This window comes from Scomber scombrus, chromosome 15, assembly GCF_963691925.1.
Source record: "Scomber scombrus chromosome 15, fScoSco1.1, whole genome shotgun sequence".
NCBI lineage: Eukaryota > Metazoa > Chordata > Actinopteri > Scombriformes > Scombridae > Scomber > Scomber scombrus.
This window is the reverse complement of record NC_084984.1, coordinates 8778115-8793255: the sequence shown is the minus strand read 5'-3', so window position 1 is coordinate 8793255 and position 15141 is coordinate 8778115. Positions and strand designations below refer to the sequence as shown.

Here is a 15141-nt window from a genome sequence, read left to right as displayed (position 1 = left end):
GATACAATCATGTATATCTTTGACTTAGTGTATAGATGCATCGTGTGTGTCAGTGTGGGTGGACACAGTGGGGACGTTTCTATTTAAAATAAGCATTATTTTCCGTGCCTTCACTGTTGAGTCTGTCCCTTATTGGCAGGTCACAACTATAGGCTCTAATTAAAAACACTGGTTGCCCTTGGTGACTGGATGAAGGAGAGGGCATCTGCATAATAACCATGACGCCTTGCTCTTCTCCCTATAGAGTAGTTTACAGGATTTCCATTAGATTAACTGGCTCATGAAAAGCACCGATCATTAATTTAGTTTATACATTTAGGTAACTTTAGCTTTGCTGCTTTAACCACTGAGAATAAATGTGCATTCGATGAGTGAGATTTTTCATGTGATTATAGTATCTTTAAAATATTTGTTTTGTTTGTTTTTTGAGACAATCTGAAAATTAGTGATGTCAGGTCAGATCGTGAAGGTAAGAGTAGCAGTGAAGTTAAAATTCTACTATAGTTGCAACTAGTTATTAATCATTTATCTGCAAAATGTCAAAAAGTAATGGCTCAAAATAACATCTTCTTATATCTTGTTTTGTTCGAGCAATAAACTCAAAAACTCCAAAACTCAAAGATTTTCATTTTCTTATTATTTAAAACAGAGAAAAGCAGAAAATCCTTTTTTTTGGAAGGCTGGAACCAAATGATGTTAGGTGTTTTTTGCTTGAATAAATCACTGATATGACTAATCAATTATCTATTAATTCTAGACTCCCTCTCAGTATAATGTAATGTTACAGGTGACATAGACCAAGATAAAAATCATTTATTAAAAGAAGTCAGGATCTTGACTGTGAGTTAATGTGAATTTATATCTTAAATCAATCTGTCAGGATTAAAATGAACTTTTTTCTAACAGGTCATCAATGAATTGACGCTAATGAAGGTACTGACACCTACAGTCTATTAAAGTCTCTTTTTTTATTCAGTTTTTTTTCTGTTTTCAGATTCTCTGATTCGAATATTTCAACCTTTTTAAAAGTCTTTAATGCAAATGACTAAAAACACATCCTACGTTTCCTCTCATGTAGTACATATAACAGCCCACAGCCACCCTCTCTACTTATCTGTCCATCAAATATAAATACACACACACACACACACACACACACACACACCTTACCCGCCAGCATCTGCCTCCAGGCTTACAGTATATACCTTCCCTGTATGTATGACGCTGCACATGTGCCTGTAGGTGTTACACACACTCACACATGATTAAATCAGAGCTTGGAAGTGTGTGCTGCAGCGTATGCGTGAGCTTGCAGACAGCAGTGCGTATCCATTCCACCTGCTTTCAATCCAGATGAGTTAGTGCATTTCAAGCTTATTTCTGTTGTTTCTGTGCTGTGATTACAACCTCCCTCCTCCCTCCCCCCCTCCCCTCTCCCCGTCACTTGCACTCAGCTCATGTACGTGTGTGTTTGTGTGTGTGTGCGTGTGCGTGCGTGTGTGTGTGTGGTTGTGTTGTGTTGGTTTTACTAGGCCCCCTCCCCAGTGAACCCCAGTGCGCTGGACCGCACAGCCGCCTGGCTATTGAATATGAATGTGCAGTATTTAGACCATGAGGGGATGGAGCCAGAGTCACTGAGAAACAGAGAGGATCTGACTCAGGTGGAGAAGGTAACCTGCCTCCTCATCCAACCTTTGACCTCTACCAACCCTCCTTTTTCACAAACCACCTCAACCTTCAGCCCTTTTGCCCACTTAACTGTCCTTCCTCTCCTTTTTCCTCTCATTAGTTCCCTCATGTACCTCCCTTGAAACACCCCTTCTAAACTTAATTATCTGCTGTATCTATCCCCACCTCACCCCTGCCTTTCCTCTGAGCCTGAGGTTTGTTAGACACACCCAAATTGTCACTTAAAGCCATAATATGAGCATTTACAGCATTAAGTAAATAGGATATATTGTACATCAGTCCGACACTGCATGTGACCCTAGAGTACATCAATCTCCCATTTTTGTGAAATTGGCTTTTTCCAGTGACATTCAAGCTGTTTATCGATTATGATTCACAACTCACAGTGGGCTTTGTGTGTAGCTGTCAACTTCAGGGAAGCCATAGTGGAAGCAATATTGGCAGAAAGCAGTTACAAAATAATTGTGAGGCTTAATATCACAGGAGAGAGCATCAGCATGAGCCAGTAGCCAGGACAAAATTGTGTGTTTTGTGGGGGGAAAAAACAAGTCAAAAATGTTGCACTTCTATAATGTTTTATTTTAAAAACAGAAAACCCTCCACCTCAGGAACGCCACATACACTCACAACTTTACTCCCTCTTTCATACCATCTTTGGAATGAATTTAATATCCAAAAGCAGGTGTGTGAACGTGTATGTGTGTGTATGCACATGCAGTACATTCACACAGACATGTTTGAGCTTGTGTGCGCTTGCATTTCTGTGAGAAATAGAGACAGAAAGAGGCTTTTTCAATGCTTTCTCTGTCTACGTTCCTGCTCGCTTCTCTTCTCAGCAACCTTTACAAGCGTTCACCCCTCAGTTTCGCTTCTATGCTTTGATTGGCTGCCATATGCTCCCCCTTTTTCTTTTTCTTTTTTTTCCTCCATCCATAATGAATACAAACCTGTCATCCTAACATAGCTCAGACTTTATGGAAGCCAGCAGCCCAGGCAGGGAGAGCAACCAAAGAAGGCAATAACTTCAGTCTAACAAAGAAGCCACAGCCACCTTATAATACCAGAGCAGCAACAAGAAAGGGATTGGAAAACAGTAAATCTTCCACAGCAGCGTAGACTCATGCTACAGCTAATGGTGTATAGTTTGTTTACAATGCCTATAATGCAAAAGTTTCAAATAAATTTGCATATACTAAATATATTTTGTGATTTTGAAATCATGTTATTCCTTATATTAGGATTGCTCAGGCAAAACTTTAGGATATAAGATGTACATTCAAGAAATTGTTAACGCAGATGAACACAAGAACTATAGTTAGACACTCAACATTTCAATCAGAGCAACTAACTTCAAGCAAGTGAACATTTATAGAAAATTGTTATACGGTAAGATTTTGCAGAGAAGGCTCTTGCAAACAATCAGAGCAGCAGCGAGAATTCTTGAAGAATTTACACCCCCCAAAAAAAGCACATATATAAATATTAAATCTTTATTTAACCAACAAAAACGTAACACATAAGATGGAGGTTGTGAGAAGTTTCAGGTTATAATGGCTGCGCTTTTCACCTGCATGAATGTGACTGAACATCACTAGTCAGCTGGTAGCCCAAACAGCTGATAATTAAATCAGTGATTGATGGTGCCAGTCAAGAAATATAAACACTGTCAAGCTTGTCAAATAGTCAATAGATAAACAAAGTAACATAAAAAATGAACTTATTATTTTCTAATAGCAACATTTATGAGCATGTGTGAAACTTCCCTAAGTAGGAAACTAAGTTATCACAAATCACTTGTCAACTTTATTTAAAAATAAATGTAGTTTTGGTGTGGAAAGATCTGTCGGAGCCCAACAGAGCAGTTGGAGCAGTATGATATTTTTTGTCTGTGAATATTTGATATCTGTGCATAATTATCCACGATGCAGAGGATGGATGGTGCTGTCTCTTGATAAAATGTGGGATTGTTTGAAATAAAAATCCTCTTTATGATCAAATGTAATACTGTAGGGACAGAGCTGCATCTGTGCAGATGACCTTTATAATTAATTCCCTTTTGCACTGTCCTGTTCTTTATTATACAACATTTACTGTAGATGTGTTCGTTATTATATACTAACCCTTACCCTTATTTATTTGCTTGGATTTCAAATACATATATTAAACAACCAGTAAAATGGCATACTGTTTATTATCTAATGTATACAGATACCTCATTTTATATCTCAGCAAAAGCTTTTTCAACAAAATCTGATTTATTCAGTTTTTCTCTCAAACAATGAGGAGAGAAAGGTTTCACAGCTTCTACAGTTTGAGTTGAGATCAGATGTTAGAGATAGAAAAGAAGGCTGCAGGTAAAAGAAAAGAAAGTAAGGAATGACATCAGGGGTTACCGAGCAGGGTCGCGGTGTTGTGTGTTTGAGGGAGGACGCTGCAGGGACTAAGGGGCAGGACAAAGACTGTTATAGATACAGTAGATGTCATTCATTCTCAGGGGATGTAGTGACAAGAGCGGGGGGATATTAGAGACGGAGAAAGGGTAGAGGAGCGGATAAGATAAATCTATTTGAGGTCACTTCCTCCTGGGAAAGAGAGGGGTGATGGGAAAAATGTCCCAGTGGAAGGCATGAGAGTGATGCGGGAAAATAAGTGAAGGTGACAAGGAAAGATAAATGATCTAAGCTGCATCCTCACACTGTGTAATTGAATCTGATCATTCAGGGTGCTCTGAGAGTTTGTCTTTTACGTTGTTCTCCATCATTTACTGCCAAATAATGATCCAGAGTTTGGAGGTAAACTTGGCACAAAAAAATTTGCTTTTAAAATGTTAAAAATACCTTTAAACAAACATCCTTTTCCTCTTACATGACACATTTTCTTGTTTTTACTATTAAAATGACCTAACAATGTATTATATTTATTGTAACAACACATCACTTTATCTTTAAATGTTTCATGTTATTACACAAAACAAACAAATCTCTAACTTATCTTTAAAATGAGAAACTTAACTTGTTGTAAACTGATAAGTTTGTTTGTTGTCAAAATGAGAAAAAGAGCCAGTGCCTAAAAAGACACTCTGGCCTTGATCAGTTACATAACATTATCAATCGAGACATCTTTTTGTGTATTATAAGTGTGGGCCGTTATTGTGTGATGTCAGGTTAGATCTGTTACTGAAAATGAGCCTCTACCAGCCCGTGAAGTGATGCAATTGTTACCTGACAAGTACAGACATCTCTTACCTTTCCGCTGCTCCTCCTGACAGTGCCAGCAATAAGCACAAGGCCAGATGACATTAAAAAAAGATGGTGTGCTTAAATGCGTGTTCAGTTCACGGCCTCTCATAAATACCAAAGACCATTATCTCATCCTCTGTCTATCAGCAGTCCTGAGCACATACTCAACCTCTTTCAATTTAATTACCTTTTTATGCTTCAGTATGAAGCAAACTTAATCTTAATCTTAAAAGAACTGGCTTGCATGATAAGACCTGCCTAAAATGACAGAAACAAATTTATTCAAAGTGTAATTTGATTTTTTAATTTTCCTCATGTCCCATCTGTTTACATGGAGGGGGCGGAACTTATGACATATACAGCAGCCAGCCACCAGGGGACGATCCAGATGTTTTGGCTTCACTTTTTGGGTGCTGTCATGACGTCCATAATTATATACAGTCAATGGTGTGAGCCCTGTGATAGACTGGTGTCATGTCCAATACTCATTGGTTATACATAGACAAAGGATGGAGAGACGAATGGTAACGTCAATGTATCTCATCACAAGCATGAAATGAGACTTAATTGAACCATACAGCCAATCATTATTAAATTATATAGTCAATGAGGCTAAATAAATCTCTTATGTTCAGGCATCAAATTGATCTTGTCAGGTTTTCGTTTTGTGTGTGTGTGTGTGTGTGTGTGTGTGTGTGTGTGTGTGTGTGTGTGTGTGTGTGTGTGTGTGTGTGTGTGTGTGTGTGTGTGTGTGTGTGTGTGTGTGTGGTATACAAGTATAACAAGACTCTCATTAAAACCTGAATTTTTCTCATGTATAATTATTACTTTTCGTCATAGTGTGCTGCCACAATTTTTAGTTTAGTCTTGTTTCTTTCTCTTTTTTTCAGCAAAAAGACAAATTCAACTTATTGCCAACTTGTTCTGTTACAGGATCAAGTGAATAAACAGTATTAGAAAACAGTGCAAAGTAAGAATGAAGCCTGATGAGATGTAACATGTTTCCTTTAAATCCACAATTGACTCCAGGTCTGAAAAAGACAAGAGTTTAACTAAATCAGGTAAATTGGTCGAATTAAACCTGAAGTTTAATCACTTTTTCCTCGATCACCGTCAGGTCGTCCTGTCTGTGGTGTCACTCTCTCTGACCCCCCCCAAGTGACACGCTGACTGACCACAGTATCCCTCATTGTTTATAGGGAATGTGTGTTTTTTTCTATCCAGAAGGGATTTGATTCCTACGATCGTTCACTCTTTCCCTGAAAGAAACTACAGGAAGAGATTTTCAGGGCTTATTTCAAAAGCTACACTCCTACTTAACAGGTTGCATCCACCCTTTTCACCCTCTTTTGTTTTGTTCGATATAACCTCCCCTTCCCTTGTATCTATCTCTGTCTACCTCTCAAAAGGTCAGAAAGCCTTTGTTTAAGAGGGTTAAACAGCTGAATTTCATGCAGTTTTTTTAGACTTATTTAAGGTTGAAAGATTTTTTAGTAATGGTGAAAGCTAATCAATATCAGTAGAAGCATTGCCTGATTGAAATGAGAAATGTAATGTGTTTAAAAGACAACAAAAATAAATAGTGAGGAAAGTTTTGTAATGCAGGTTCAGTATAAAAGTGCTATTATGAGAGTGGCTTTAAAATGAACCGTGTGATTTCCTGAGTGGCCGTCTCTCAATTCTAAAAAGAAATTGTACTCAGTCTCAGGAACAACGGGACATAATCTCAGGTCTGACTCAGATATTCCTTTTTTGTTCTTGTCCGCTATGTGATGAAGAAGCGGACCCTGCTGATAGGGTTGATGATGATGATGACGATGATGATCGTCATTATGATAATGACAGAAGCGATGGTGATAATCTACTCATCTTCTCCGCTTCTTTTGTTCAGTACCAGCAGGAGATCGCCTTGCTGCAGGAGAAGCTGCGGGCGTCGGTGCAGAAGCTGGAGGAGTACGAGGCACGCCTGAAGGGTCAGGACGAACAAGCCCAGAAGGTGTTGATGGAGTACCAGGCCAGGCTGGAGGAGTCTGAGGAGCGCCTGCGCAGACAGCAGGATGACAAAGACCTCCAGATGAAGGGCATCATCAGCAGGTAGGTAGAGGAAGAAGCTGTTTTGTTGACATGCGGCCCTGTGCATCTGTTCTGTTACTAAGACTCTCTTTATCTCCTGTCACACTGCATTCTCTGGTTTACATTTGCAGGTTAATGTCGGTGGAAGAGGAGCTAAAGAAGGATCATTCAGACATGCAGGCAGTGGTTGACTCTAAACAGAAGATCATCGACGCACAGGTCAGTTTGCTTTCTCACAGTATGTTGACTGACAGGAAAATCCTCGCGCCAACTGTGCAGGTTGCATATAATCTTGTCGCTACTTTCTGTCTGTGTTTTTCACATTTGTATGTGCTGTCACTTCTGTTTTCTGCTTGAGGAGACAAAGGGTCACTGAAATACAAAGAGATGTTTAATTCATAGCCGTCTCAGCGCTGGCATTGACAAGCTTGAATGGCTGAGCAGAACATCTCAACCCACCCTCCCCTTTATAAAACATAGATTTATACATTTCTTATTTCATCTTTTTTGTCAATATGTAGCTCCTCTATAATCCATGGTGGATCCTATTCATATAAAACTGTCTTTAAAATCCTTCTTAGAAAACAAGGAAAGTGTTTCTGGAATTCTCAATATTGATTGTTGGGAATATAATGTTAAACTAACCAGAGAGTGATTGTGTGGGTGGAACTGTTTCCATAAAGGATTAAATGATGCTGTGCGTGTTCGTCACAGTAGACTCTGGATACCATTTCTTGTATAAGATGAAAAAAGTGTACCTTATATATATGCAAACACACACAGACACACACAGTGAGGCACATATGTGCATCTGTGGAGATTAATTGTTAGTGGTTTTAGAACAGAATGGGAAAGAAAAATACAACATGACATTTACACAAACCCAGACACAAATACGCATAGGTGATTAATCTCCTTCACGCTTCAAGTAATGAGACTTTGCATCTGCAAACAAACACAGCACAGTTAGGCAGTAAGTTGTCTGCCACAGTAAACAGACAGAGAATGAAAATGAAAAGCTCATTACAAAGACGGGGAGGAAAGCTTGCTCATGTGATTCAGCCCAGCAACCATTATACAATTGATACAATGGGCTTTATGCAAGAATCACTCGTTCAAACAGATCCGTTCTTCACCGGCACACACAAGTGATTTGAAAGAATTCACCAGTTTTACCTAAAATTTTCTTTTTCTTTTTCTCTTTTTTTTTACATTGTTTTGGTCACCTCCTGTTTTATTCATGGACTTTACTTTAGCAAAATGTTTAAAAAGAAAAAAAAACCTTTTTGTCAAACCTTTTCTTTTATATTTCTCTGGCAGTACAACATTGACAGCTGAAGTAAAATTTTCCATTTTTCTCAATTCCTCTTTTGTTACTACTGACACTGTTTTTTCCCCTGTTGATTCCTGACAGCAGGACTTGAAGATGAGCAGCGTGAAGTTTACTTTTAACTTTTCTGTGACATTTTGGGGAATGAAACAAGCAATTTGAGAGTGTCAAAGCTAATGATCATTGGCATATATCTTTTAAATGAAAATGAGTTGAAATGAGCTATCTGTGACATGAGACCACAGCTACCACATAACCTCCACCTAAGTAAGGAGAGATCATTGTCTTTTTTTGCTGAGACTGTCTCTCTAACTTTATTTATATATGTGTGTGTGTGTGTGTGTGTGTGTGTGTGTGTGTGTGTGTGTGTGTGTGTGTGTGTGTGTGTGTGTGTGTGTGTGTGTGTGTGTGTGTGTGCAGGAGAAGCGCATAGCATCGTTGGATGCAGCCAATGCCCGCCTGATGAGCGCACTGGCCCAGCTGAAGGAGCGCTACAGCATGCAGACCCGGAACGGCATCTCCCCCACCAACCCCACCAAACTGCAGATTACTGAGAACGGAGAGTTTAGAAACAGCAGCAACTGCTAGACAGACTGGCATCTGCTCCGAGTGAGTGTTGTGTGCCTGCGTGTGTATAGTTAATAAACAAGAGGACGTCTACATGCATGCATGGATGCATGCCAGTTTGAAAGACCGCAAAGATGAGTGTGAGTGTGAGTGTGTGTGTGTGTGTGCGTGTGTGAACGTGTGTTTTTAAAAGCGGACAGTTCTTTTGGAAGACATTTTTGGACACAGTGTGGGAGTCAGGACCTCGCTCTGAGGGGGTTAGCCAGCCAAAAGAGGTGGGATCTGGCGTTGATGGACGGATCACCAAGAGAACAAGATCACCAGACGGCCTTCATCACGAGGGCGACGGCCAGAGGAGGCGGTGCAGAGCTTGTACATATGAAACTCAAAGCTGTCCATCAGTCAAACACTTTGCCAGTGGATGTATGCAGTCGCTGGGACAATTCAAGACCCTGCCTATGCCTGGGACGAACCACTATATAACCACACACAGTGACGACCGCTAGATGACGGTCGCCCTAGCAACCCTCCTCTCCTCGTCTCTCTCTTTCTCTCTCTCTCTCTCTCTCTCTCTCTCTTTATTCTTCTTCCTCTTGACAACCAAGTGGACCCACTTAAAAACAATAACACACATTAAGGATTATCACTTTAGTTGTCTGGAGAGGATTAATTTCTAGTGCTTTATTTTAAAGTCATTGTTTATAAAGAACCAAATAGGAGCTAAAAAAAAAAAGATATTTTTAGTCCAAAACAATCTTCTCTATTTCCCTCTTCACTCCTCAGGTGTGTTCCTGAGCGTCCCGCTTACCTCCCAAAACCCCTCTGCTTACCCCTCCATCCCTACGTAGTGCACTTTGTGAAAAGCTATTGGTACATGAAACGCCTTAAGTAAGGAACACACCTCGACTTTATCCCGGAGCTCCCCTATTTCTGCAAAAAAAAAAGGCACAACTTATACTGTGGATTTGTAAAGGATACAGAAATAAATTGTACACAGTTAAATGTATTATGAAAACTAAAGTAAATGAATTATATGTGATACTATATTAATGAAATTTAATATAGATGTATGCATTTCTTTTCTTCTTCTATAGAATATACACACATATACCTATATTTGATAATCTCAAATATAAAAGCAGCCCTTTATTTAGGAGTGAGATCTAGTTTTTATTTTCTCTGACGATGAAAGACTGTAGTGTGTAGCTTGCTTTAGAGCCCTGGATGAAGAGACCACAGCGAGCAGTGATCAGCACCATCGCCTCAGCCATCCGTCAAAAACTCCATGATGCTTAACCCTTTACATACCGTACGTGTAAGAGAAATGTCTGTACAGTAGCTCAAATGACTCCGGCGTAGCTTGCACAACTCGTGATCAAGTGATCAGTTCTTCACCTGGTGCTAATCACTGCTCTGAAAGACAGACGACGCAGATGAATTAAACACAGATTTAGATTTTGGTTGGCTCATGTGTTGTGTACCTGTGTGTGTGTGTGTGTGTGTGTGTGGTGGTCTTCTTGCTCTAGTAGCACAAGAGCTATTGAGAGATGTGTTTGGACGCACTCGCTCATAGTATACACTGGACTGGTGAGCCATTGTACTAATGGCCTCCTTAGTTGCATCATTTTCTCTTTTAACTGCTTTGTTTGTCAGTGGTAATGAAGTATGCTGCATCCAAACTGTGACTCTGTTATTCCTAGTGGCATCATTTCTCTTCTCATCTCCCCTCTTTGTGTCTTTTTTCTTACTCCGCCCCTCCTGCGGTTTCTTCTGAATGTGAAGATGCTAACTCACAGTTGGTCTTAAAGAGGTCCTTCAAATCGTTCCTGTCATCGCTGTCAGATCCCATAGCTCCATCTCAGCATCTGTATTTTGTATATTTTTGTATTCATTTTTCTTACCTGTAACAGACTATAGTGTGAGGCTCTGCATGCTTCATCCTTGCTCTAGAGCCAATGGTAGCATTGGTATCACTATTTGTTTTTTTCTTTTGTTGCCAATTGGAAGGTGGCGAAGATAATGATAATGATGATGATGATGATGATGATGAATGGCTTGCTCCAGACGTATACAAGTAAATATATGATAACTGAGTGTATCAAGAGGCTGGACAGCCTGGGAAAGTGTAAATAAAATGCTCACACTATTTTTACCTAATGTTAACAAGAGCTTTTTGTAAATGTATCTTGTGCTCAAACTCTGCTGTATCATTATGGATATTGTAAATACAAAATAGCTCAGTTGGTCACCTGTCCTCACTGGGTAGAACTATACAATTAAATTAACCTTTCAGTGTTCTCCCTTGGTAAAGCTATTGTTTTTTTATTATTATTGTATTTAGAGTGTAATATCACTAGCCAAAAAAAAAGCTGACTTGGTAAGTAGAAGTTTGACTCTTGGGCAGTAGTGGAGGATGCCTCCTTGGTTTCAGGCCAAGCAGAGTCCAGTCTAGATGAGATATGCAAGCACAATCCTGTATTTCTCATCAGTCTAGCTTGAAGCACTTTTATGTTCAGTGGTTGGTGTTTATAATTAGATTTTTTTTTTTTTTTTTTTAGCACAACACCTGTTTCAGGTGTTTAAAAATGTTGCAAAAAGTTAAAACCCGAAGACAGGGATGTGGGTATGATTAGCTCATTCACAAACCCCTATATCAGCGTAAACACAACTATTTAGCTTTTTATTTTTTTTATTTTGTTTGTTTGAATAGAAAAGAATAGCCTCAAACTGAAGATATTTTCTTCTCATCATATCTTACCAGGCATCCAGTGCCAAAACAATATTGCTCAACTGCAGTTTAAATCAAGACTGTGTAACTTTTAACATAAGAAAAAAACAAGTTTTGCTTCTTATGATTAAATAATTAATTCTTAAGCAATAAAACGCTGTTGCTCAATTCTCACACAGTGATTATGTTATGGCCGCTAGCGTTTTGTGGCTAATGTTAGCAAATTTTAGAAAGATTGTGCTGTATAAGCCACAATACTGATGCAGTTCAGACAGTCAAAGGTTTGATTGCTATAGCCGTACTTGGTCTATTACAAAGAGTAGCTTTTGGTAGCCAAGGTTAACTAATTGTAGGTTTGCTATTGATTCAAAACATTGACTTTATGACTTTTCTCCACTTGCTATGGTCATAATAGCTTAGCATTTCAGCTCAATTCTCAGCTAAATGCCAAACAACAGTCGAGCTAAATGCTAATCTGCATGACTATAATTTAGCATTTAGCATTAGTCGCTAGTGCCGCAAAAGTTACATAGTCTCACTTTAAACTGTAATGTACAATAATAACTGATGAAAAGTTGTCATGTATATCGCTTAAGTACATCTACACAAATTGGTTTCAAATTTCACTACTCAACTATCAGTTTGGGTTTTTTTGTTTGTTTGTTTTTTGTAGCTCATCCATGCTCCCATTTCTAATCTGATATTATTGAGTTTACGGAGTCAGGAAACCATGAGCTCACTGTTCACACACAGTTTAAGTCAGTCTGTCAGAAAGTTCAATCAAAAATATAAAGCTATAAATAAAGTAAAAGATGTTGTATGTTTTCTATTATCTTGTAGAAAATACTTTTGTAAGTATGTTGAAAGTATAAAGTATTTGCTGGATTCTGCTTCCTTTGACGACAGTGACAAAACAATAATGTACAGAGGAATTTGTGTTGACAAACTGTGGCTGTGCAATTTATGTACATTTGCAACTAGACCTATTAAAGTTTTATTTAGCTATTTTACACCTTTGGTCAGTTGTGTGTGTCTCTCATAGCCTTTCCCGTATTGTTCTTTGTGATGATTTGTTATTATGAAATGTAGATGAAGCTGAATTCGAGTGCATGCGAGCTGAATTGCATTCATTACAAACTCAAGCAGGCCTAGATAGATTACAAGCAGCTCGAGTGAACATATGCTCAGACTCGGGGTCCAAAGGAGGGGATGATGGAGGGATGTGAAAGACTGGTGCCTACTTCTCAGCAATCCTGACCTACATACCGCCTGACTGTTATTCCCTGCAGTGCGTATGAGAAAGCCTGAAATAGCCTTTACAACAGAAACACAGAGGATTTTGTCACAAAATGTCTCTCAAACAGTTGTAGGTGCAACATCGGACATCACAATGCTTTCAAGTATGGCTCAAAAGCAGGAGATTCAGTGTGAAACTCTTAAAAAATAATTATTCTATGTGATCATAAGGGGAAAGTGGACCTCATTAACAGCAGATCTCATCATGTGTATTTTAAAGGAAGCTCCTGCTGTTAATTGCTCCCTGTGAGGCTTTCGTATTTACTTGGCCGAATAGAACGAGCTCCCTGAGGCACAGAAATGCATTTAGGACATCAAACTAATAAAACAAGCTTCTAGTCCAACAGTACCCGTCTCCAATGTTCCCCCGCACGGCTCAAAGGTATCAAAGCCGAGGAAACATAGTCACATATTAAGGCACTTGTTGATGGAAAGACGGTCTCCTGCCAAGAGCAGTGCAACAGCCAAGAAGCATACACTTATATTCCACTTCAAAAATGTCTCCAAATGGAAAAGCCAAATCAGGGTTGAGTGCTTTGAATATATATTTTAAATGAAAGTAAATATTGTTAAAACCAAGGAAAACTAGCTCTAATGGGATGTGATGTTGCAAAAAATACACCTAAAGCGGGTGAGGAATGTAAGTGAAAGCAGCGTGTGGACTAGATGGTAAGTATATTAACTAATCTGTTTCTGGTTATAGCAGAATTAGGTTTATATTTAAGGAATTAATTACATCTTTATCTTATTGTCAACAAATTTTTGTCAATCGCTTAATACTCTTTTTGGCCACTTGGGGCGGTGCAACAAGCTGGAGACAATACAGTTCTTACATTTGCTTTTTTTACACTTCCAGCATTGTAGAACCTGATAATGTAATAATTTCCCAATAATGTCATGACTCAATCAAAAATGTAATAATGTTATTACAATATTGGGAAATTATTACAATATTAGGCTCTGCAAAAATAAGGTTAACCCAATAATGTAATAACCTCCTGTTAATATAACAATGTATTACAACATTGGTACAGAGATTGTTACATTATTGGGAAATGCGCTTTATTACATTATCAGGTTTTATTACATTTTTTATTGAGTTATGAGGGTTTTTTATTACATCATTGGGAGTTATTACATTATCGGGATATTATTACATTGTCAGGTTCTACAAACATTAGCATTAATTTGGAGGTGTCAATTTGTACAGCTGATGAAGGTATTTCTCCTTTTCAGTGTCAGTGAGGTGATTATTTTAAATTGTCAATCAATCTAATTATTTTCTTAATTGATAGACCAATTGTTCTGTCCACAAAGTCAGAATATAGTGAAAAACACAAATCTTTTTCACTCATTTAGAGCCCGAGTGGACATCTTCTTGAAGACAATAAACACCAACAAGAGTCAGTTTACATGACATGAAACAGAAAAGCAGCAGAAGCTGGAGCCAGAAAATGTTTAGTTTTTGCTTAGATTAAAAAAAAAAAAAGTTATCGAAGTAGATTCTGATTACCTTTCTGTCTAAATTTTTATGAGTTCTTACCAGTTCTTCCAGTTCTCTTCTTTTAGCTCCCGTTTGGTCTCCACTTACTGCTATATAAAAATACTGACAAGGACAGCTTTAAAAATGGGCCACAAATATAAAGTTACAGAAACAGATTGGCACTGTAGGTTTCAGCAAACTGTAGTCAAACAGGAGTAAATAGTGACTTTGCAGAGGGACTATTTTCAACTGTGGATTCGGTGCTTTTGTGAGTATTTCCAGAAGCAGGCTGGTGGTATGTTGGGGTTGAATCAAAATAAACCACAGTGCCCATGTCCATTGTGATGATGAAGGAGCATGAAACCCGGTGCAGCAGTGTGGCTCACCACTGGGCAACTAAAACAAAACTATGAAAACTAAAAACACTCGAGAAACGGCTTAGACTGGCACCGAGTGTCTGCAACAGAAGGTCGAGAAAACATTGGCAGATGGTTGAGCTGCGAAGCATTTCGAAGGTCTTAAAACATGTTTTTAAAAAAAAGAAAAGAAAAGAGAAAAAATGACATTTCTGGCTCGTCTATCAGCCTGGTTGAAGACAGACATTTTCCAGGTCCCTCAATGTTATTCCATTTTTCTTGGCTATAGAGTAATTTCCAGATGTGTGACAGTGATGATGACAGTTAATTCTGAGGGCATTTTACAGAGAGAGTAGTGCAATTTTATAAAAGTTATCAGA

General features: G+C 38.6%; 1 protein-coding gene across 4 annotated transcripts in view; it reads left to right on the top strand.

The window, feature by feature from the left end:
- The window catches only part of dab2ipb (DAB2 interacting protein b), a 99411-nt gene extending 86788 nt beyond the window's left edge, over positions 1–12623 (top strand). For 3 of the 4 annotated variants that reach the window (XM_062434444.1, XM_062434443.1, XM_062434446.1), the window contains 4 exons: positions 1533–1670; positions 6820–7022; positions 7133–7220; positions 8752–12623. In XM_062434444.1, the coding sequence (XP_062290428.1) occupies positions 1533–1670; positions 6820–7022; positions 7133–7220; positions 8752–8919 (597 nt within the window). In that variant the 3' untranslated portion in view covers positions 8920–12623. The remainder of the gene's footprint in view (positions 1–1532; positions 1671–6819; positions 7023–7132; positions 7221–8751) is intronic. The other variant, XM_062434445.1, reaches the window with a different exon arrangement.
- Positions 12624–15141: the final 2518 nt, after the last annotated feature.